At 39.6% G+C, this 22,316-nt stretch overlaps 1 protein-coding gene across 3 annotated transcripts in view; it reads right to left on the bottom strand.

Moving 5' to 3' along the window:
- The window catches only part of LOC124119335, a 124,951-nt gene that overhangs the window by 13,069 nt on the left and 89,566 nt on the right, over nt 1–22,316 (bottom strand). For all 3 annotated transcript variants that reach the window (XM_048383279.1, XM_048383278.1, XM_046481824.2), the window contains 4 exons: nt 19,192–19,351; nt 3,748–3,857; nt 2,308–2,434; nt 1,599–1,745 (listed from right to left, as the gene is read on the bottom strand). In XM_048383279.1, coding sequence (XP_048239236.1) covers nt 1,599–1,745; nt 2,308–2,434; nt 3,748–3,857; nt 19,192–19,206 — 399 coding nt within the window. In that variant the 5' untranslated portion in view covers nt 19,207–19,351. The remainder of the gene's footprint in view (nt 1–1,598; nt 1,746–2,307; nt 2,435–3,747; nt 3,858–19,191; nt 19,352–22,316) is intronic.

The raw sequence follows: 22,316 nt of genomic DNA, 5'->3' as shown, positions 1-22,316 counted from the left end.
GATGGGACTCAACCCAAAAAGTACAAGAATCTGTACTTTACTAGGAAAGTGTAATCCCCAAAATAACATTTATTACATTTGACCACTTTCTAAATGGAATTGAGTATTCACATTTTCAGCAACGAAATACACCAACATGCGGAAACAAAACTGCTGAGCTTGGTGTTTCTAAGGGCCGTTCTCCCGAATTGTCTGCCTATGAAGGATATCACCTCACTTCAAACAAGAGGTTTGATCTGAGCATCCTATTTTTTCAAGGATTCGTCGTTGTTCGTTCCATTGAGAAAAAACAGCGACCCTGGTGATTCAGAGGAGGAGAATGAGAGTGTTGGATGTGGTTCAAGTTATCAGGGACGTTCACTGCTTTTTCAGAATTTGACATAGATAAATTTAAATTTGTTGGTTCAGACAAACTTAAGCTTCGAGGTGTATCCATGAATTTAGAAACTACTTGATTATTGTGGCTTAAGAGGATTGAAACTTGATTTGACTTTATCTATTTATAGATCGGTTCTTCTGTCTCAATACTTGTTGGTGGTTGTTTTTAAATTATTATAAGTGCAAGTACAATATGTACAGTGGAGTCACTGAAGTAGTGGTTAAAGCGTTTGCTCGTCACGTCGAAGATCCGGATTTGATCCCCGACATGGGTACGGACCATTTCTGGTGTCCCCCGCCGTGATATTGCTGGAATATTGCTAAAAGCGGCGTAAAACCATACTCACTCACTAAACTATCCAAAGAATGTTGGAGTCTATTTAGCGTCATATTTTGTTTTAAGGCTAGCATCAGTGTTTCTTTAATTCAGATGAACCACCCACTCAAAATACTGGACTTAAACAACGCCGCTTCACGCCATACTTTATTGGTTTAGTTTTGGCATTGTGAACCGATCTGGCGAACACCTGGTGTCATCACTGTCCTTTCATATAGTTTGCACAGCTATTTTTCCCATTACGCTTAATATGAAATCTGTTTCGGCGGATAATCCAGACTGGTTATTCTCTTGCATTGACGTTTTATAGTTCATACCTCAACTATCTACAAGTGAAGATATAGGGAAACTCAAGGCTGGCTATTCTCTTACATTCTACTTGGTAGGGATTGCTCAAAAGTTCTTTCTTCAGGGTTACAACTTCCAAGGTCTCGGTAAATCTTCAAAATGTTTTATGGACGACATTCAAAATTTGACGTATCAGTGACATAAATGGTGTCTGGTGCAATTCCCTATTTTGACTTATATTTTCTCGTGTTTTTAGGTGAACAATTGACTTGCCTTTGCATTTGTTTGTGATGGATGCCACCGGTAGGGCAGGATAGGCTCAAATTTTCGCGAACACCTGGTATCATCACTATTTGACAGTGATTCATAAACACATGCACATGGTATGTACAATCAAGAATTGGCGCTTTTAATGCGATCATATCTCTCTCTCTCTCTCTCTCTCTCTCTCTCTCTCTCTCTCTCTCTCTCTCTCTCTCCCCCCATCTCTCTCTCACCCCCTGCTCTCTCTCTCATGAATATGGAAAGAGTTTTGTCGCTTTCACGTCAGTACCCTCATCTAACCCACATCTGAAAGAGATGCTGCGAGGCTTACCGTGGATCGCTTCCACTGCTCCAGGAGCATCTGTAGGAAGAGGAGAACGTTCATCAAGGGGAGGACCAGGTACCCGGGCAGCTGGGGAGACACCTCCAGGGTGAAGAACGCCAGGGCCGCCGACTCCAGGACGGTCGTGAATATACCCTGGGGTGAACAGACAGGCAGTTTAGAATGTTTGTTTTGTTTGTTTGTTGTTCAACGCCGCACTCAGCAATATTCCAGCTATATGCCGGCTGTCTGTAAATAATCGATGTTGGACCAGACAATCCAGTGAATAATATCAGGAGCATCGATCCACGCCATTGGGATCGATGACATGCATAAAAAAAGTCAGCGGGCCTGACTATCCGATCCCGTTAGTCGACTCTTACGACAAGCATAGTCGCCATTTACGGCAAGCATGGGTCGATACACACAAGGAAGAGAATTGATGGTTGTCAACTTCTTTATGAGGAACAGAACGTTTCGGGGTATATGCTTATTTCTTCACTTGATAAAGAGGTTGACATCCATGAACTCTCTTAATTATTATGATGCTAATTCATTAAAATAAAATATGCTCAGCAAATATTACACTCACGTGTTTCATATAAGATATGAAATACCTAGTGATATATTTGATGTCATAACACAACTAGGGCTCAACACTCGGCGTATGGAACAAGCTGTATATTGACTTTAAATCACAATTAAAATAATGACTCACGAGAAATATGATCTTGCACGGCGGCCATTCTGCCAGTCGACCTTTCGCCACAAACGAGCTGCCCCAGATGATTCGGAGAAAGGTCACAATCTCTGGGACGAGCAGGACAAAGAATAACGCTGCGTACCTGAAACCAGAGTAGATGCGTGTGCCAGATTTGCGCTGGGGGTATTGTAAATCACATCTGTGTCGTGTGAAATTGAATTTTAACTCACTCTCAAGAGAAATATATAAAAAATAGTTTACCTCAAGTGGTATGATTTTACAGTACGCTGTGACAAGCATGTTTTCTTTGTTTGTTGTTTAACCCCGCACTCAGCTATATTCCAGCTATATGTCGTCGGTCAGTAAAAAATCGAGTCTGGACCACACGGTCCAGTGATTGACATCATAAGCATCGATCAACGCAATTAGGATGCGATGACATGCATCAACCAAGTCAGCGAGCCTGACCACCCGATCCCGTTAGTCGCCTCTTACGACAAGCATATTCGCCTTTTAGGGCAAGCATGGGTTGCTGAAGACCTATTCTGACCCGGATCTTTACGAATGTGACATGCATGAAGACCCAATATTAAACAGTATGCATATGTCGAAATATCCCAAAATATTGATAAAGGGCAAATACAACAGAAAATTACATTTTGTATATGAAGGTGTTTGAATATGTGTTCGTTTAACATTTGACTTCATACCGGTGCGCGACAAGAAACGACAGCGAAACAGATATGCATCATGTAGTTTATAACTAATTATGATTATAGTATAGATTTATTTTCACAACTTTTTTGTGTTTTGTTTTGTTTCTTGATTAACGCCACACTCAGCAATAATCCAGCTATAGGACGGCGGTCAATATATAATCGAGTCAGGACCAGACAACCCAGAGATTGTGATCATGAGCATCAATTCAGGCAATTGGGAAACGATGACATATCAACCAAGTCAACGAGCCTGACAACCCGATCTCATTAGCAAGCATAGCTGGGTGGCCGACGATGACTGTCGTATAATCAATCCGACGGCGCATGAATTCACTCATAATATCAAGCACGGATTTGCCTGACTCGTTTATACAAACAGCCATGATAGAGCTGGAATATTGCTAATTATGACTCAAAACAACAACCAAACATTCCGCATGATCACGATAACCATAGACATACAGATTCCCACAGTCCTGGACTCAACGTGTAGATACGCGCTTCCGCAACGTTCCCTAGACTCCTCACTGGAGTCCGCCCCTACTAGCCAATGCCGATTAAGAGGCGACTTAATGAATCGGATGTTGAGACTCCATGACATTGTTCATTGCGCGTGATCGTTCAAACAGCTCCTAATTTTAACCACTGTTTTTCTTATCCAGACTCGATTAGTTACAGGCGGCTGTCGTATAGATGGAATATTGTTATATATTGGAATATTGAAAATCAAACCTACCACTGCTTGCCATTAGACTGTTGTTTCAGCGCCAGGAGATAGAGGAAGGAGGTCTTTAGGGAAGTGAAGAAGGCCACGCCCACCAAACACAACGCGCATGCCAACAACACCTGAAAATAGACCAATTCCATTTCACAAACATTATCATAAAGTGCCATGTGTATTAACATCAGAGCTGAAGTCCAATGGTTAAAGCGTCCTCCCGTCCCGCGAAGACCCCGGTTTGATTCCCCATATGGACACAATGTGTGAATCTCATCGATTATGTCTCCCGTGTCATAAACATGTAACTGTAATATTGATAAATCACTCACTCTATTTCAGAAAATTAAATAGAACCTTTCTCTTCATCTAACTTGCTCTTCCTAATGTTATACCAAGCAACCATTGTCCTTGCAGATGTCACTACTAACGCTCTTGGTCTCAGGGGGTGAATCATATAGATCTGTAAATATATGCCAGAAAACCCTTTCCTTGTTTATCAAAAATATCTGCAAAAGTAGAATCGCATAACAAACGCGTGAAAATCATAATTGTGTCTTTTAATCTAATAACGCAATTCTTGGCAGGAGCTACCGGTAGGGCAGGACATGCTTATCCTTTTCGCGAATACCTGCCATCATCACTGATTTTCAGTGATCCATTTATATAATTGTCACCGCTATTTTGCCCATTACGCCAAATGGAATCGAGACTGGTTCTTCTCTGGCGTTGACGTTTAACATATAAATTTGTTTTTCTTATTAAATACATTTTACGCTGTATTTGTGAAGCGCCGATAGGGTAGCCAGGTAGATCCAGTTCCGACTCCTCACATGGGAGCAATGAGCGGAGCCGTTTCTGGTTGTCCGTCCGCCGTGATATGGCTTTATGTTGCTATGCAAATATGTTTTACAACTTGTTTTTAAACAAAACTTTGCATTAATGACTAAATTGTTAATATATTAACTTGGTCTCGTCGCTATAAGGCTGAGATAATGCCGATGCGACGTTAAATTTTAACTCACTCACTCACTCATTCACCCACTTATGTTGCCACAGGCGGAAGAAACCCGTTGTTCGATCCCTGGCCGCGTCATTCAAAAAGACGTTAAAAGGGGGTACTTGTTACCCTGTCTGGGGCTCGGCATTAAGGGCTAAAACAAGGACTGGTCGGCTCGGAGTCAGTATACTGTGTCTGAGTGTGGTATTCATGTTAAGCTGCGGCATGGTATCTCAGTGAGCTAGCACTATAAATCGGCATCCGTCCAGACTAGTACAAATCAGCCACACACACACACATGTGCATGCACGTCGCTATATAAGTGCAATAATCTTGGACGCGATGTCATACTCCATTTCACCTCACCTCACCTCACCTCACCTCACCTCACCTCACCTCACCTCACCTCACCTCACCTATTATTTCATAATAGCGGTGGTAAGAAACTGAGATATAACTCTTGTTTCGCATGTAGAATGAATAATATTTTCCATCTCATTATTTTGAATTCAGCAAGCACTACAACATTTAAGCCGGAACAAGAACACACTTTAAACTGGCGTAAGGACGCCGACCCTTGCACTAAGGACGTGATTGGACGTGTTGTCTACATCCGCATATACTTGTAGGGCGCGTGCTGAACATAAAGGATAAATTCCAGATGTTAACACTGTCTGACGCTGTAGAACTTCCGTTTACACATGCCCCCAACCCCCACAACGTATGTGTGTCACTGTGCAAGGGTTAACCGCAGAGCGAGACCACAATGTATATTTGCACTGTCTATCGCCTCAACACGTCCAACCAACTTGCTTTCCCGTGAACTGATTTCTTACAACTGATTCACATGACGGATTTTCATGTGGGTGCTCAACGAAACCCCAAGGAAGCGCACATCTTCAAGATAAACCAACATATGTTCCAAGTCCTTCGGGACAAATTTGGTGTGGTTACCAGACGTGATTGATAACTTGACACTCCATTAAGAGGGTGTCTGTCTGTGTTGTTTAACGCCGAACTCAGCCTTATTCCAGCTTTATGACGGCAGTCTGTAAATAATCGAGTCTGGGAAAGATAACATGTGGTTGACATCACGAGCTTTGATCCAAACAATTGGAATCTGATGACGTGCATCAACCAAGTCACCGTTATGTTGCTGGAATATTGCTGGAATATTGCTGAAAGCGAAGTAAAATCATACTCACTCACTCACTCACTCACTCTGTACTTCCGTCACCCCTCCTATATGTCTAACTCTTTTGTATCGCCCACACTGGAGGAAGTGTCTAACTAATTTATATGAGTTTATCAGCGGATAGTGTTCGTTCTCAATGGATCTGAGCCGTCAGAGATGTGCTGCTTGTTGATAGGATGACGCATTTCACGTCGACGAAAGGTTGAGGTTCCCATTCAGGGAGACTCCATAGTCATGTCGTTGACGTGGAGTGAGTCAGTGATTAAGTTAAAACTTACAATTGCCCCTTGTTTCAAATATGCAGGGCAAAACTATATACTGCCATGTACACTTAATCTCTGTGTGTCTTAGTCTTATATATCAGACATATATGTCAGACACATATACATGTATATATATCAAGCATACATTTCTCAGGCACATAAGTCGTATAATTGACCCATGGCGACTATAGTGTTTTCCTCGTATTCTGTAATTTTCAACATCTTATCCTATATGTACAGGTTGGTGTTTTACATCTAATACAGAAATTTTGAGGTCTGAAATAATACCACGCTTTAATTTTTTATATTGTAATGTTGAGAAAGATTCCGTTCTACCGCTATTATATTTTTCATTTTTCACTGGAACAGATCTGAGTAGAGTTGAAGGACTTTCTAGTTGAATATTATCCGTCGTACTGATTTGATCAAGATGGATGCACAACTCTTTATAGGGAACTAAATCGGGCAATGTATCTCCATGTATTGTTATGTTGAGTTCTATATGTTCGGGGAGTGGTGTAATTCCAAGTGTAATTGCTAAGGCATCGTAAAGAAATAAAACAAATTCTCCAGTTTCTATTTTCACTGTCCCATTTGACTCATTTTGTGTGAGACTAGCTCCCAAAGGCTTAAAAAATTCATCATTGAGTGAGCATACGCTGTAATACCCATCAGGTATAAAAAAGGGGCCGCCAATAATTCTATAGTTTTCACCTAATAAACGTACCCCATAATTTCTTTTCGCAGCACTTATATTGGTCCACAGCGGGTAATACGTTACGTCACAGATGGCGACTTCGAGTTGTCCATCCGAGTTATCGATAGTATGAAGCAGTTCAATAGACTGACCATTTGTTATTCCCGGGAGTGTAACATACATATTAAATATACAATGATACTATATCATAACTTAAATATGAAATCAACTTACATTAGTAATCAATCGATTATAGTAACTGACTCTGGTGCTGATTTTACGGTTAAATTCCCTGATATCTTTGAAAAGTACAGGGTCACGGCAACTAGCGATAAAATGGTGCACGATTGGTTTCACAATCCGATGCAATTTTGGCAGAATCAGTTAAACTTTGCCGTATGGTGTGCCACAACGGGATGTGGCGTATCTGTTAATGCCCCAGGATTTAAACTATATAAGTCTGTTATATTATTTCACGTGTACTATCAGATTAGACGTATACTTAAAGTAATTAATTCTCCATTACCGCTGGATCCAGCGTGGAATTCCACAAATAATCATTATGATAAGAGGGCCTTCGAACATATTTGTAATGAATTTAATGTTTCTACGAGTAAAGATTGGCACATTACAGGACCTAGCCATGGTCTAGGTATACCGTACATGAACAAAAATCTGTTAAAGAAGAAAGTGATATTTTAGCTAAAGAAATGGTAAAAAAAACAGTAGATCCACGTAGGTGGTCGCATAGAAGCAAACTTTATGTAAGATTACATAATATTTTCTTAAAGACTCATAATTGGGATAACAACTGGCAACTTTTTAATAATGATTGGAGGGAAGATATTATGAGTTTTAAGAGTGGCTTGCCTTATACTGTTACAAAGTTTGTGCATCCAAAAGATACAACAGACGCTTGGAATGAATTTCTGATAGAAAAAAACGGAAAAATAAGTTTACTAACCCAGGATTTGAAAGAGTTAATGAATCGATAAGAACTTATGTATGGGCAATTCTCGGTGCACAATCCCAAAAACGAACGTCAATTATCGGTTCTGGGACGGCCCTCGATGCGCAAAAACAGTTTGTTGCAAACGTAGAGGACGCCATTAATTCACCAGTTGACATACCATCGTCTATAAAGCGTTATCAAGATGAATTACAGTACGCTCAATCCAAAGTGGACTACGTTTATGCGCTGGGACTATACATGTCTCCGAGTAATATGGAACTTAAGATCGGTCAAGTGATAGGCTGTAATAATAAAATTGTTATTGCTACCGATCAACAAAAACCAGGTATAAATTCAGATATGAATGCCGGATTAATAACGCAAACAATCACAGGCGAAAAGGGAATAGTCAAGCCACAGATATCTACTATCGCTAAAACATCTATTGACGCACAACCACAAAAACCACCACATATTGCGGCTAAAAATCAACAACATATCGATGAAAAAACAGCGCTTGGAGTAGGTGGAGTCGCGGCTGGTTTACTCCGGATAAGTACAACAGCCCTGCAATTGCTACGATCAGTGCCCACAAGTTTTGACTAAGCCAAGTGGTGGTCTTAGCTAATAAATTCAATAGCCAGGAAAAAACACTCCCTATTATACCAGGAAGTGCAGCCGCGGCTTTCTCAGCGAGCTTTCCCAGTGCTGAACCTAATGCTTTTAAATGCTTTTTTATCCACTCTTTTATACCATCCGACGTAGGCGGTGATCCGCTGCTACCACCTGTACCACCTGTGCCACCGGTTAACGCGAGAGTCAAAGTCGATATAATAAATCCCAATGCGGTTAAAATACTGGCAATGGTTATTCCCTGTTCTCTGAACAATGTTTTAATTTTTTCGGCCAGTGTAGTGTCATCGCTGATGACTCGATCGATAGTTTCTCGAATTCGACTGATTTGTGAACGAAGTGCCTTTCTATTACTGGAAGCAGCTTCGTGGTGGGCTGATCTTTCGTCTTCTAAGTTACGCAATCTTTCCGCTATGCGGCGTCTACTGTACTCATCGCCCGCCTGTTTAAGTTTTGTTTTCTCGTAAGTTATATGCTTATCGATTTCGGATATCTTGGCTATAATATTGATGAGTTCTCCCCGCATTGTTTGCATTACCTTGTCAAGACCTCATAATTCCCTAATACTGAACTCCGAATATGGTGATACACTGACCGTGGAATTATAGTAGTAGGTACCCAAGATTTCTTCGAGTCCGTCCGAGGCCACCATCGAGGAAGCTTCCAAATTATCTGTGTTAACGAGTTTAATACGCACAGTCCGAAGAACCTTAGGAGTCATCGCGGAAAGTCGTGAGTAGTCCACAAAACCTAATTCATCACGAACAATGCCGATGCCGTGTTTAGCGGCTATCGTAGACAAGGCTAGGGGCTTACGAGAACGAGAATTCATAAGATCAATATCCGGAGCGCCACGCAGTCGCAATACCCCATCACTATCTATCGTAATCTTTGAATATTCACGAGCAATTGAACTTACATCTTTAATGTCATTGTAATAACCATCAACGGATGATTGTACAAGTTCATCCATAAGAGTCGGGCCACTAAAGCTGGTTTCATCAGTACCCTCTTCGATTGCATTCAGGTTATCAAATTCATCTAGATTAATATCATCCATTTTTTTATGAACCATAGGGTACATATTTTCAATATAACAATGTCTTCGCAATACGGACGCAAGTTAAACCTACAACGTAGACTTCGGGATCCATTAGGAGTCAGTCTGTAACTATAACTAATAACCCTAGTACCATAGATCAGAATCAAACGCTTCTGGTTCGCTTTCCTAATCTAGGCGCACACGATGTGTTAGTTCCGGGAACAGTCCGACTAGCATTTACGATTATTTTGACTTCTACCGACGTTAACAGGGAGTCCGTTCAGAACATAGGTCGTGCTATCGTTAAGAAAATCGACATTAAAATTAGCGGTAATGAGGTTTTGAGTATCGACGATAGCGATGTATACTATTGCTACATGGATCTCTGGAGAACGGATAAAGAGCGGGAAAACTTACAGTACCAAGGTATTTATAATCGGAACACATTGAGACTGCGAATGGGCGCTGAAAATGGCGATGGTACCGTCGTAAAAGATAAGGGCTGTTGCCGACGCATTAGGTAACCGGTTCTATATTCCCCTAGACTTTGAATTACTAGATTCCCACATGCCCTTTTATCAAGCATCCCTAGGCGATAGGTTAGAATACGAACTCACTTTCAATGACTACGGTAGAGTAATCAGAGCTGCTGAAGATGCTAGCTATTCCATTGACAATATCTCGCTGGAGTACGATATGATAACAGATCCTGAATTAGCCAGACAAATTCGTAACCATTATACAGGAAGTTTAGCCATTTTGTATGATCGCGTGCTGCGACACCGAAAGATCATGAGGGACAAAAAAGATACGATGTGGAATATCAATCTAAACGTCCCCACGAGGTCGTTGAAGGGTATTTTAATGTTGTTCAAGTACCCACCTGATGCGTTTAAAAGAAATACCGAGAAGTTCTACAATCCCAAGATAAAAAAAGTAGAATTGACTATCGAGGGCGTTCCTAATCAACTATATAGCCAAGGAATGATAGCGTATCACCAGTGGGATGAGATTAAAAAACTCCCTTCTATAAAAAACGAAGCCCGGAAGTTAACGCGGTCGTGAAAGATCTGTCTCTCGGGGGTATATCGATGGGTGAATACCTCACCACGAAGTACGCGCTATGGCTCATCATGCGAACAACGGACGATGACCAACTACACGGCAGTGGGAGGAGAATAAAAAATGCTAGCGAGGGTGTCACTATACAGATAACAAAGCTCCAGGAAACGGCTGGTAAATTAAACATATATTTGTACGTGATTATGGATGCGCAACTTAATATACAGAATGGAAGATTCGTGCAAGCAATCTATTAATAATCTTTTACCTAAAGATCCGCACTGCGCTATCATATGCGGGCAAACGGGCTGTGGAAAAACAGCTTTTATTCTAGATATTTTAGAAAGTCATTATAGGGACGTTTTCTATCATATTATTATTCTGTGTCCGACTATAAGCGTTAATAAAACATACCTATAGAGAGATTGGGTAATGAATGACCCGGGGGTGCACAGAGTCGATCCGGGCGATCGTTTACAAGACTGTTTACGAGTATGTCACAAAAAATACAAAGGAGAATCAACCCTTTTCGTAATAGATGACTGCAGTGCGAGTAAAGAACTAACCAAAAAGAAAGATATGCTTTTGTATTTAGCATTCTCCGGATGGCATACTCAACATAGCGTTCGGGTACTTACTCAAAAATACAACTCTGTCCTGAAAGATCTCAGAGAGCAAACCAAATGGGTAGCACTCTTTCATTGCAAAGACCGAGATTCATTCAAGGAATGTCTACGCGAAAATGATGTTATTTATACCAAGCCCGAACAAGATAAAGTCAGAAAACTGTTAGCAGCAACGAAGCACTGTAAACTCGTATTAAAAACCGATCAACCAGCTGCTTATGCAATTGCTTAGCAAAATGTAGCAAAATTATAGCAAAATGTAGCAAATATAGCAGCTGCTAAGCAAAAATGTAGCAAAAATGTAGCAAATGTAGCAAATTGAACATTAGCGGTTAATATGACATAAAATGTGGCTCGAAATCCTCATTCTTTCACAACAGTTCATTATTACGGGATGTATTGGATATGCCATATTATATTATGTTAGACTTAAATATCTCCTTAGGTATTACATTATGGAATGCGACAAACTCATCGAACAAATGCTCAAAGATGAGCCTGATCAACATGTTGATAAATCTTTAGATAAACATAGAGAAAGACTCGCGGCTTTGGTAGCCGGTGGAAAATGTTCCCAATATTTGGGAGAAAATTATAACATCGAAGAAATTGATAACATGACCGACGAAGAAATTAAAAAACTGTACGCGCGTTATGAGTCTAGACTGGGAGCTACCATGACTAAAACGATAGGGTCACGCGGAAACATTAACTATACGTGTTCTGTATGCGGGATAGGGGTCAAAGGTCGTTATTGTTTATGTAAGGAACACGGTGCTGATAGGGTCAGGAACCAGATTATTTATGCTAGGAAGAGAGATTACATCAATGAGAGGAATAGGTTGGGGAGAATGCGTATTTAGATATATATACAAACAACCAATTAGACATTTGACTCATTTTGCATATACCATTCAACAACAATGGTTTTTGTCAGAGAGTTGAAGGCTATGGCAAAGCAACGTGGTCTACGTGGATATTCTCGAATGAGAAAAGCTGAATTGTTTACCTTACTCGGTTTGGAATACAACAAACCCCAGACTGTTAGAGAACTCAAAGCTCAAGCGAGAAACAGTGGGCTGAGAGGTTATTCTCGAAAGAGAAGAGCTGTATTGATCGCTTTACTAGATAATAATCAACCTAATGATGTTGATGTTGATATTCAACATAATGATAATGATAATAATGTTGTTGATAATAATCAACAAGAATTAATGTTTGTACCCACATCCGCTGGCGTTGGTAAATATCTAAGAGGTTGGAAGATGGATATTAATTCCAACATGGATGTTAACGATATTAAGCCCATCATATCGAGTAAAATTAACGAGGAGTTAGATGATTTACATAGTATAAAATACCAGCTGACGATTAAAATGTCATTGTGTAAAAGTAACAAAGGCGATAGCACCGAATATACCGAACCATATTTCCGAAGCAATCAAGAAGTTATAACCGAATCTGATACTATAAACGCATCATTAGATACATCAATTCAGAGAATACAGGAAACTTTAGAACGCTGGACTAATAGAGGTTCGGGTTGGGGTGTGGATAAAATTGATAGTTTATATTTAGATATAGCAAATTATATGCCCTTCAAAGGTGGTTCTTGTATAGATTTACCCCCGTATTATAAGAAGAAAAAAGCCATAATAAATGTAAAAAATAAATCCGATGACTGTTTAAGAATGATGATAAGATCTGCATTGTTCCCCATAGACAAGCATCCGGACAGACCTTCTAGCTATCCCCAAAACGATGGACTTAACTTCGATGGTATAGACGAACCTACACCAATATCACAAATTGATAAGGTGGAAAAGGAAAATAATTTAGCTATAAATGTTTTCGGACATTCTAAAGGAATTGTTGTACACAGGATAAGCTCCGCTCCGGAACATATCCCCAGAATCAATTCATTTCTGATCGAAAAAGATGGAAAATATCATTATACGTGGATAAAGGCTATTATACGATCAAACTAAATATAAGGGAAAGAAATATTTCTGCGAAAGATGCTTACATGGGTACAGCAGACAAGATCTATTAGAAGCGCATAAAGAAGACTGTAGAGGTGTTGGACAGACCGCTATCAGGATCGATATGCCTAAAGAGGGAAAAAATATATTAAAATTTGAACATTATTGTAATCAAATGCCAGTACCGTACGTAATTTACGCCGACTACGAAGCGCTTATCAAACCCAGAGAAAATAATCAAGATAATAATACGTACAAAACTCAAGAACATATTCCTTGTGGGTTTGGATATATAGTTGTAAGGTATGATGGGAAAACAAACCAGCCCGTGATTTACAGAGGTCCCGATGCAGCGGGAAAGCTCCTAGCATATCTACAAAATGAAGAGAGAATAATCAGGGAAAAACTATTGTGTAAGAAACCCATGTGTATGACGAGGGATGATTGGAGGGCCTATAAGAAGTCAACGAGTTGTCATGTTTGTAATAAACCCCTGGATGGGGATTCCGTAAGAGATCATTGTCACGTCACGGGTAATTATCGGTGAGCCGCGCATAACGAGTGTAACTTGAAACTAACAATGAATTCTCAAACAATACCCATCCCCGTTGTGTTTCATAACCTAAGGGGATACGATTCACATCTCATTATGCAAGCTATCTCAAAGACCGACGGCGGTTTAACGTGCATTCCTAATAATATGGAAAAATACATATCGTTCTCGTTGACTAAACCTATACATTATAGGGACAAGGATGGGAAATCTAGAACAAAGCAAAGTAATGGGCTTAGATTCATAGACTCCGTACAGTTTCTGTTATCTTCCCTGGACAATTTAGCTAATGCGAACAATCCCGATGATTTTGCGATAACAAATCAATATACCGATAAGATAACTCGTCATTTGTTGCTGTGAAAAGGTGTATATCCTTACGAATATATGGATGATTGGTCTAGATTCGACAAAACTGAATTACCACCCCTTGAATCATTCTATAGTAACTTAGCAGAATCTAAAATAACAGATGCCGATTATGAACACGCTCTGACGGTCTGGGATAAATTAGGTTGTAAGAATTTAGAAAGACATGTTTAAAACAATACGGCTTGGACCCGGCATGGTACTATTCCAGTCCCGGACTATCGTGGGATGCATTGTTGAAGAAGACCGGCGTAGAACTAAAACTACTCACAGATTACGATATGCACTTGGATTAAGAGGTGGTATATCGATGGCGGCGAAAAGGTATTCTCAGGCTAATAATAAATTAGTGGAAGGATACGATCCGAGTAATCCCGACACGCACATATTATATCTCGACGCTAACAATTTGTACGGATGGGCTATGAGTCAACCTTTACCCACGGGTGGTTTTGAGTGGGTCGATGATATCGAAGTGAATGATGCGAATAAAGGGTACATACTAGAAGTTGACTTGGAATATCCAAGTTCGTTACATAAAGATCATAACAGTTATCCGCTAGCTCCCGAAAGATTCATGGTTAATAAAGATTGGATGTCGGACTATCAACGCTCCTTGATGGGTAATAGTAGGTTAGCTAACGTAGAAAAACTCGTACCAAATTTGATGGATAAGACAAAATATATAGTTCACTACAGAAATCTCCAGTTATATCTATCGTTAGGTATGAAATTAAAGAAAATACACAGAGTTCTAAAGTTTGATCAAAGCCCTTGGATGGAGCCCTATATAAGGTTGAACACAGATTTAAGAAAGATAGCTACCAGTGATATCGAAAAGAATCTGTATAAGCTCATGAATAACTCAGTATTTGGCAAAACTATGGAGAATCTAAGGAAGCATGTTGATGTTAAATTAGTCAGATCTAATGGGGAAGAAAGACTCAGGAAACTTATAGCCAGTCCGGCTTTTGACAGAAGCAAGATATTCGATAACGACTTAGCCGCGTTGCATATGCAGAAGAGTAATATAAAATGCAGACCGGTGTACGTCAGTATGAGTATTCTCGACTTGTCAAAACACTTAATGTATGACTTTTATTACAACGAACTTAAGAAGCAATACGGCGATAGATGCGAGGTGTTATATACCGACACAGATTCTTTGTTGATGGAAATACAAACCGAGGATGTGTATAAAGATATGGCAGAAAAAATAGATATGTACGACACGAGCGATTGCCCAAAAGATAATCCACTGCACAGCGTAGTAAATAAAAGGTGTTAGGTTAGATGAAGGATGAATGTGCTGGGACCCCTATAGCGGAGTATGTCGGATTAAGACCTAAGATGTAGTATATAAAGAAGTCCGATAATGGGGAGATAAGAAAAGCTAAGGGTGTTAAGAAGTATGTTGTAAAAAAGCATATCAAACACGAACAGTATAAAGAATCATTATTCAACGGTAGAACGTTCAAACACGAGATGAATTCTTTAAGAAGTTACAATCATAGGATATATGGATTAAGAATGAACAAGACATCATTATCCCCCTTAGATACAAAGAGATGGATTGATAATGATGGTGTAACTACCTATGCTTATGGTTATGGTGGTAATACCGTACCGTTGGGAACTATGAACAACTCTTCTCGTACAAATGCCCTACCCGGTCCATCTTGAAGAAAATAAAGAATAGGCTCTCCTTCTTTCATAACCAATCGACTAATGTTATATGTCCTAAGGGACCAAATCGGATCGGTTGCGTGACGTAGGCCTCCTTCGAGTTCACCGGGCTGGTATAAATATCTTATCCTTACTCTATCCGGAAGTTTTCGTTCTTTGCCTCTCCTCGGTGCTGAAGATTCGGAAGTCACGGATTTCTTTTTAAAAGGCATCGGATGGTTTCTTCCCTATTAATCTCGTTACTTCATTATTCAGCGCTGATACAACGGCTGATAATCGTGTCACCCATTCGGTTGATCTCAATCGCTCGGATTTCATTTCGAACCCATACTGATAGCCAAACAAACGTTCCGCTAATGTCCTGTTAAATCTTTCGACGATAGCTTGACTGTGGTGGGCCTCTCTTTCACCACGCCTGATTTCGACATTGTGCTTTGTTAACAGTTTTGTTATCGATCCCATAAACTCGCGACCGGGATCTACTTGAAATAGCTTAGGCCATTTTAGTGGTCCGCGTTTATATATACAACTCAGTGCATTAGCTACCTCTGTTGATTCTTTCGAGGTTAATGGCTCAGCCTCTTTGTATCGACTAGCCACATCCACTACGGTTAAAGCGTATTTATACGTTTTGCGTTTTACCTTATCATGGGGAAGAAACAAGAGGTCAGCCTGATGAACTTCATTCGTTGTAAAAATATCAAACTTCTTCCTCGGTATATAACGCGGTGCCGGTAAATATATTTGCCACATCGCTTGTTTCTTTAACCAATCCTTGGCCACATCTTTAGATACCTTAGCCCCGGTGGCTAATTTTTTTATTGCTCCTACACCTTTCCAATATCCTCGTGGGCTATAGTCAATTTTATTCATTATTAATTAATATTGATGTTTTGTTTAATACAACTCATGACTATCATTGAATCGCATGATCATTTTGGCATAAAAAATCCCCCCTGTAGTAGCAGTATAGTTATATATAAATCTGGATCCAGGGGAAGTGGTCCAGAACCCCTATTACCTATACTACTTACGCTCTAAAATCGCTACCAACCAGAACGCTTTAAACGCCATGTACGCTCTAAAATCGTAACTAGCCACGACACTGTACACTTCACATCATAACCAGCCATAGTCGAGTGGGTTAATTGTAAATCTATTGCTCTGTTTTACCCATGAAAGCGCTAGCTTTCTACAAAACAAAAACGCGTATAATTGGATACAACAAAACAATTATACATCCTGGTGGTTGTAAATACTTCCCCATGACTATAACTATGGTGCTATTTTAATACCGCTAAACTACTGACATTTTTAATTACATGTCTAATATACTATAAATTATTTATTCCAAAATAAAATGATGGATATGACACATATTACCTTGGTGGAAAGCAGTATTGAAAATGCTGCAGAATATAACACAGATAAAATATAAAACGTCAAAGGGTATAAAACCGCATAAATGGATCACTGAAAATCAGTGATGAACCCAGGTGTTCGTGCAAAAGATAAGCATGTGCAGGAACACTACTATGCTATTTATGGCTGCTATATGTCGTCCTTCTCTCACTCTCTCACTCTAACTCTCTCTCTCTCTCTCTTTTTCCAAAGACAAAAACCCTGGTCTCATTTAGCATGTTGAACGTTGCCGTATTGTCATGAGCATGCATATTGCTTGTATGTTAAAAATGTCTTCTTGGCCCTTGATGGCGGCAAGACGTTAGGCAAATATTGAATGGATGGTGAGTGTATGTTCAAACACCTTTGCCTGGACAAGTGTTGATAGAGGCGGCAGAAATAGCCAACAAAGAAGATTATTGATTCTCCGACACCTCGCAGAAACCACCCTGTAGGGTATTCTGACTGACGTTTTATAAAACAAAACAAGTGTGGTGAAACAAGGACTCTTTTGTGTTTCCAAACTTACATAGGATCTGTGAATTTGTGGATAATGTATAAGCATGTGTATGACACAGCTTAATAAACTAATTTATAGAAGGAACACATATCAGGAACGTATTTTACATTTGCTAATGGTTTGCGTTAGGGATCTCAGTTCCTACTGTGACAATGGCGAAGATCAGTACACGTGAAGAAGATGAATAACACTTCCTCGGGTGCACATGTGTTCTGCATCAGGTGTCTGCTCCAGTGGACTAGGTGCAGTAAAATGGGTTTAACGTAACGTGCATGCACGCGTCTGTGTGCTTGTAATCGCAGCGACTAATGCCTATTTCGCCGCAATTTAACATGAATACCCCCTCAGATACATTATACTGACTCCGAGCCGACGAGTCCTTGGTCAGCCCCTTAAAGCCGAGCACAAGACAGGGTAACAACAAGCACCATTTTTCTATGTCTTTTGGTATGACGCGGCCGGAGATCGAACCCCAGACCTTATGCTCCCCGGGCAGACTCAGTGGTTCAAATGATAAACGTGATCAAAACTTGACCGTGTAACTAATCTCAGACCATATTTTAGACACATAGTGAATACATAGCTTTGGCTATTTCCATGTTAACTGTATATTGCAAACAAAGGCCTGATAAAGGAGTGAGTGAAAGTGTACATTTTGCTCCCCATCTTAAACTGGATTCCACATTTACATCTCTGAGCAACACATCGCGTTTCATGTGTGTCACTCCTGTTACAGGTTGTAGTATCACCAGCAACCTACATGAATCTATGTATTGTTCGATTAACACGTTATTGGTAATAACTATCAAATGTCATGAACGTATTTCCACCAAATCGTTATTGGTATACCCTTATATTTCGATTTTACCTGAAACTTCTACATTGTAAGTGTTCATGGTGCGATGTGGCAATGGCAACGCGATACATTTCTCAAATGTACCAATGTCGAATGGAGTCGATCCTATGTCTGTGACGAACGAACGCTTCAACCAGTATGCCAACCCTACCTGCCCATAAATTGCATTCGACTGATACAGGTACATTTGTGACACATAGATTAATCTTCTTTCAACCCAGTGACGGAATACACTGAACCTTATCACCGTTTTCAATCAGTAATATTGCGAAATATTGCTTTGAGTTTAATAGACCAAACGGAAAATAACATAAGAAAACACAACTAAGAACACTGTTTCCGCTTACAAACATCATTGATTTGAAGTCTGGGAGAAAGTAATTTAGAACTTTTAAAATTGTCATCTAGGTAAATAAGTGCATAGATGTCTTCTAGTTCTTGTAAAATGAATGTTTACAGCACAAACGAATATTATATATATATATATATATATATATGTGTGTGTGTGTGTGTGTGTGTGTGTAATGCACTTCCAATTTGGGAGCAAAGCCAACTAGACAAATACGAAAATTTAAACATGGTAAATAATTGTAACTAAACTGATTAAGTTTAATATAGACCCTACCTGACCGAGTCTCATTATGGCACGATTCCGTTACTGCTGTATGCAGTCTCCTCCAATTATCCTCCAAGTGTTAGAATTATTGCCCTTTGCAACCTCTCCTCTGGTTTGATACATAAGGACACTTGATGCCGATGTGACTGGCCACTTGGTTCTTTTGTTTCTGTGGTGAGAAAACGAATGCAAAGTGTTAAAACATCAGCGAATGCCGGCGGTTCATTAGAAGTAAATAAAGGTCGACAACGATGGCCAGTTATAATCAGCAGACCAAACACGGTATTTAGCTTTCACGTTTTGAGGTAAAGCTCCCCATTACGCGTTTTCACGCTGGGAGACGTCTGGACAATCAGCATCCAGTGTTTCATGACGTTTACCATTAGCCCAGCCCAAAAACAAAAGGGCGGGTTGTTTGTTTGTGTAAAGTCGGTAAAATTCTGTTTATTTCGTTCTTACTACGACGGGTCCACTTCGCTTCGTTGAACACTCAGGTGGCTTAGGGAACTTTACATCGACAGGCTACCATGGCACTGACGTGATCCAAGATAACGCCGTCTCTCATTGGTTGACGTCGTGATGCAAGTCCCGGGGCTTACATATAAGCTAACATTGATTGTGCAGAGTCGGTGACAAAGTGAAAACGTCAACAAGTATTGTGACGTTGATTGGTTATATTCTCTCCGACACAGCTACGTCAACAGCGACAATGGCAACAGTGAGGCTCCGGGAGCGATAACTCGGTGACGAGAACACAGGGAGCGCGGGAGTTTGGAGATACACATCGCTAGCATCGTGACCACCACGTTATGTACACAGTGTGTGTCAAAACAAGCCCCAGTCGGAGCCCACCGCTAGCCTTACAGTGTATCACCAGCGACTCGCACAGATTTTCAACATTTACGGAAAAAAACATTCCGTGATCGACAGTGTTTCTAATTTCAGAACAAATTAAGGAAAAATATTTCAAAAGCAAACAAATAGAGCAGAAAAACTATATCAACATTTCATTTCAATTTGTAAACGTAGAAGAAATATTTAAAGCAAATATTGTTTCATTGATTATAAAGAGAAACAAAGTGCAAATACATTAAAATAATAGGAATATACAAATGGAGGTGGTGAGTTTAGATGGATGGATGGATGGATGAATGGATGGATGGATGATGGATGATACAGTAAACTACGTTTATAACAAACACGCTTATAACCAACTGACGGATATAACGAACTTACTTTTTTGTTCCGACTATTTACTGTAGTTAGGCTGTATACATGTATATGCTTATAACGAACTACGGTTATAACAAACTAAAAATAGTAGTCCCTCTGAGTTCGTTATAACCGTAGTTTACTGTAGATGGATGGATGGATGGATGGATGGGTGGATGGATGGGTGAATGGATGGATGGGTGGATGTATGGATGTATGGATGGATGGATGGATGGTTGATGGATGGATGGATGGATAGATAGATAGATAGATAGATAGATAAAAAAGACAACGATGTTATACATTTACAATGCATTAGTAATTGTGTAAACAAGTATATGATTGATTGGGTGAGTTAAGATTTATAGTCACATCCGCAGTATTTCAGCCATATCGTGACTAACAAAAGTTATACACAATATATACGTTTAAACAATAAAAGTCTATCAACGAAGGACAGTAAAATAACTAGGATATCACAGATTATTATTTAAAACTAGTATACAACCATAAAAAGATTTCACTATATGTAACGATACAATATAAAGGGCTAACGATCGTCAGCACCACACTAGGGACCATAGGGACTTAAAGTACTTTTGCTACCTGCATGGACCCCAGCAGGATTTACACCATCCCCTCAGGTGTTGGCCATGGCTGACACAATTAGCCGAACATTAAAACAACACATATTCTACGATTAAAATCGTGGAGGTAATCAATATACTTTGAAAGATCTGGTCTCAACAACTACATAAAAGGAGTACTGTTATTAAAAAAGCATGAAATAGTGAGGTACATATACATAACGCAGAGTGTGATAGAATGAAGTAGGAGAAGTATTTTGCACTGGATAGATTCAGAGACACGGATAGAGATGAAGATTACCAAGTATATAAACAGCACAGACGAACCTTTAAAGAATTTTGCAAACGGAAACAAGATGAATTTCAGCGTTCACTCAGAGATAGATTTAATGAGATAAAAAGTGTTACAAACTAACTGTGGAAGGAAATGAAGAAAATAAAATGTTGCAGGAAAACAAACAGTATCAGTTCTTGGGGATGGTTTTCATATTTCCAGAATCTATTAAATTCTCCCAGTTCGAAGTCATCTATTGAAGGTTTAGTAAAATCAGACATATCACAGCATGACAATGATGTATGTGAGGCTTGTGAACGTGGATCGCCTGAAGACGTAAACAGAGAGATATCAAGTGATGAAGTGAAGACAGCCATTATTAACATGAAATCAAATAAAGCACCAGGATGTGATGGGATCTCTTCTGAACTATTTCAGAATTCTTTGGATATTATTGTACCTATATGTGTGCATCTGTTTAACGAGATAATAAAATCAGGTGTTTATACGGAATCATGGTGCAGAGCAGTTATATTTCCGCTGTATAAAGATGGAGATACGAACAGTGTGAATAATTATAGAGGCATTTCTTTATTACCCGTTTTGGGGAAAATATTCACAAAAATTATCAACGAACGCCTGCAGCTATGGTGTGATGACAATAATATAATATATGAAAACCAGTTTGGTTTTAGAAAAGGACGCTTAACAGTCGACAGTATTTTCACATTGTATGGAATGATACAGAAATGTCTATCAAAATCAACCGGTGGGAGATTTTATTGTCTCTTCATTGACTTCAGTAAAGCGTTTGACTGTGTTCACCATAACTTGCTTTGGCATCGGCTTATGAAATATGGTATCCATGGAAACGTTCTAAAAATTCTACGAGATATGTATTCGAAACTAAAAGCTTGTGTGAGAACTGATAACGGTTTAACTGAATATTTTAACTGTTTTATTGGAACGCGACAAGGATGTATGACCAGCCCGACACTCTTTTGCCTGTTTATAAATGAATTGGTCAACGAACTAAATCAATCTGACTGTCGTGGAATATT

This window comes from Haliotis rufescens, unplaced genomic scaffold (assembly GCF_023055435.1).
Source record: "Haliotis rufescens isolate VD_foot unplaced genomic scaffold, xgHalRufe1.0.p SCAF_46, whole genome shotgun sequence".
Classification (NCBI taxonomy): domain Eukaryota; kingdom Metazoa; phylum Mollusca; class Gastropoda; order Lepetellida; family Haliotidae; genus Haliotis; species Haliotis rufescens.
This window is presented reverse-complemented; position numbering and strand designations above follow the sequence as displayed.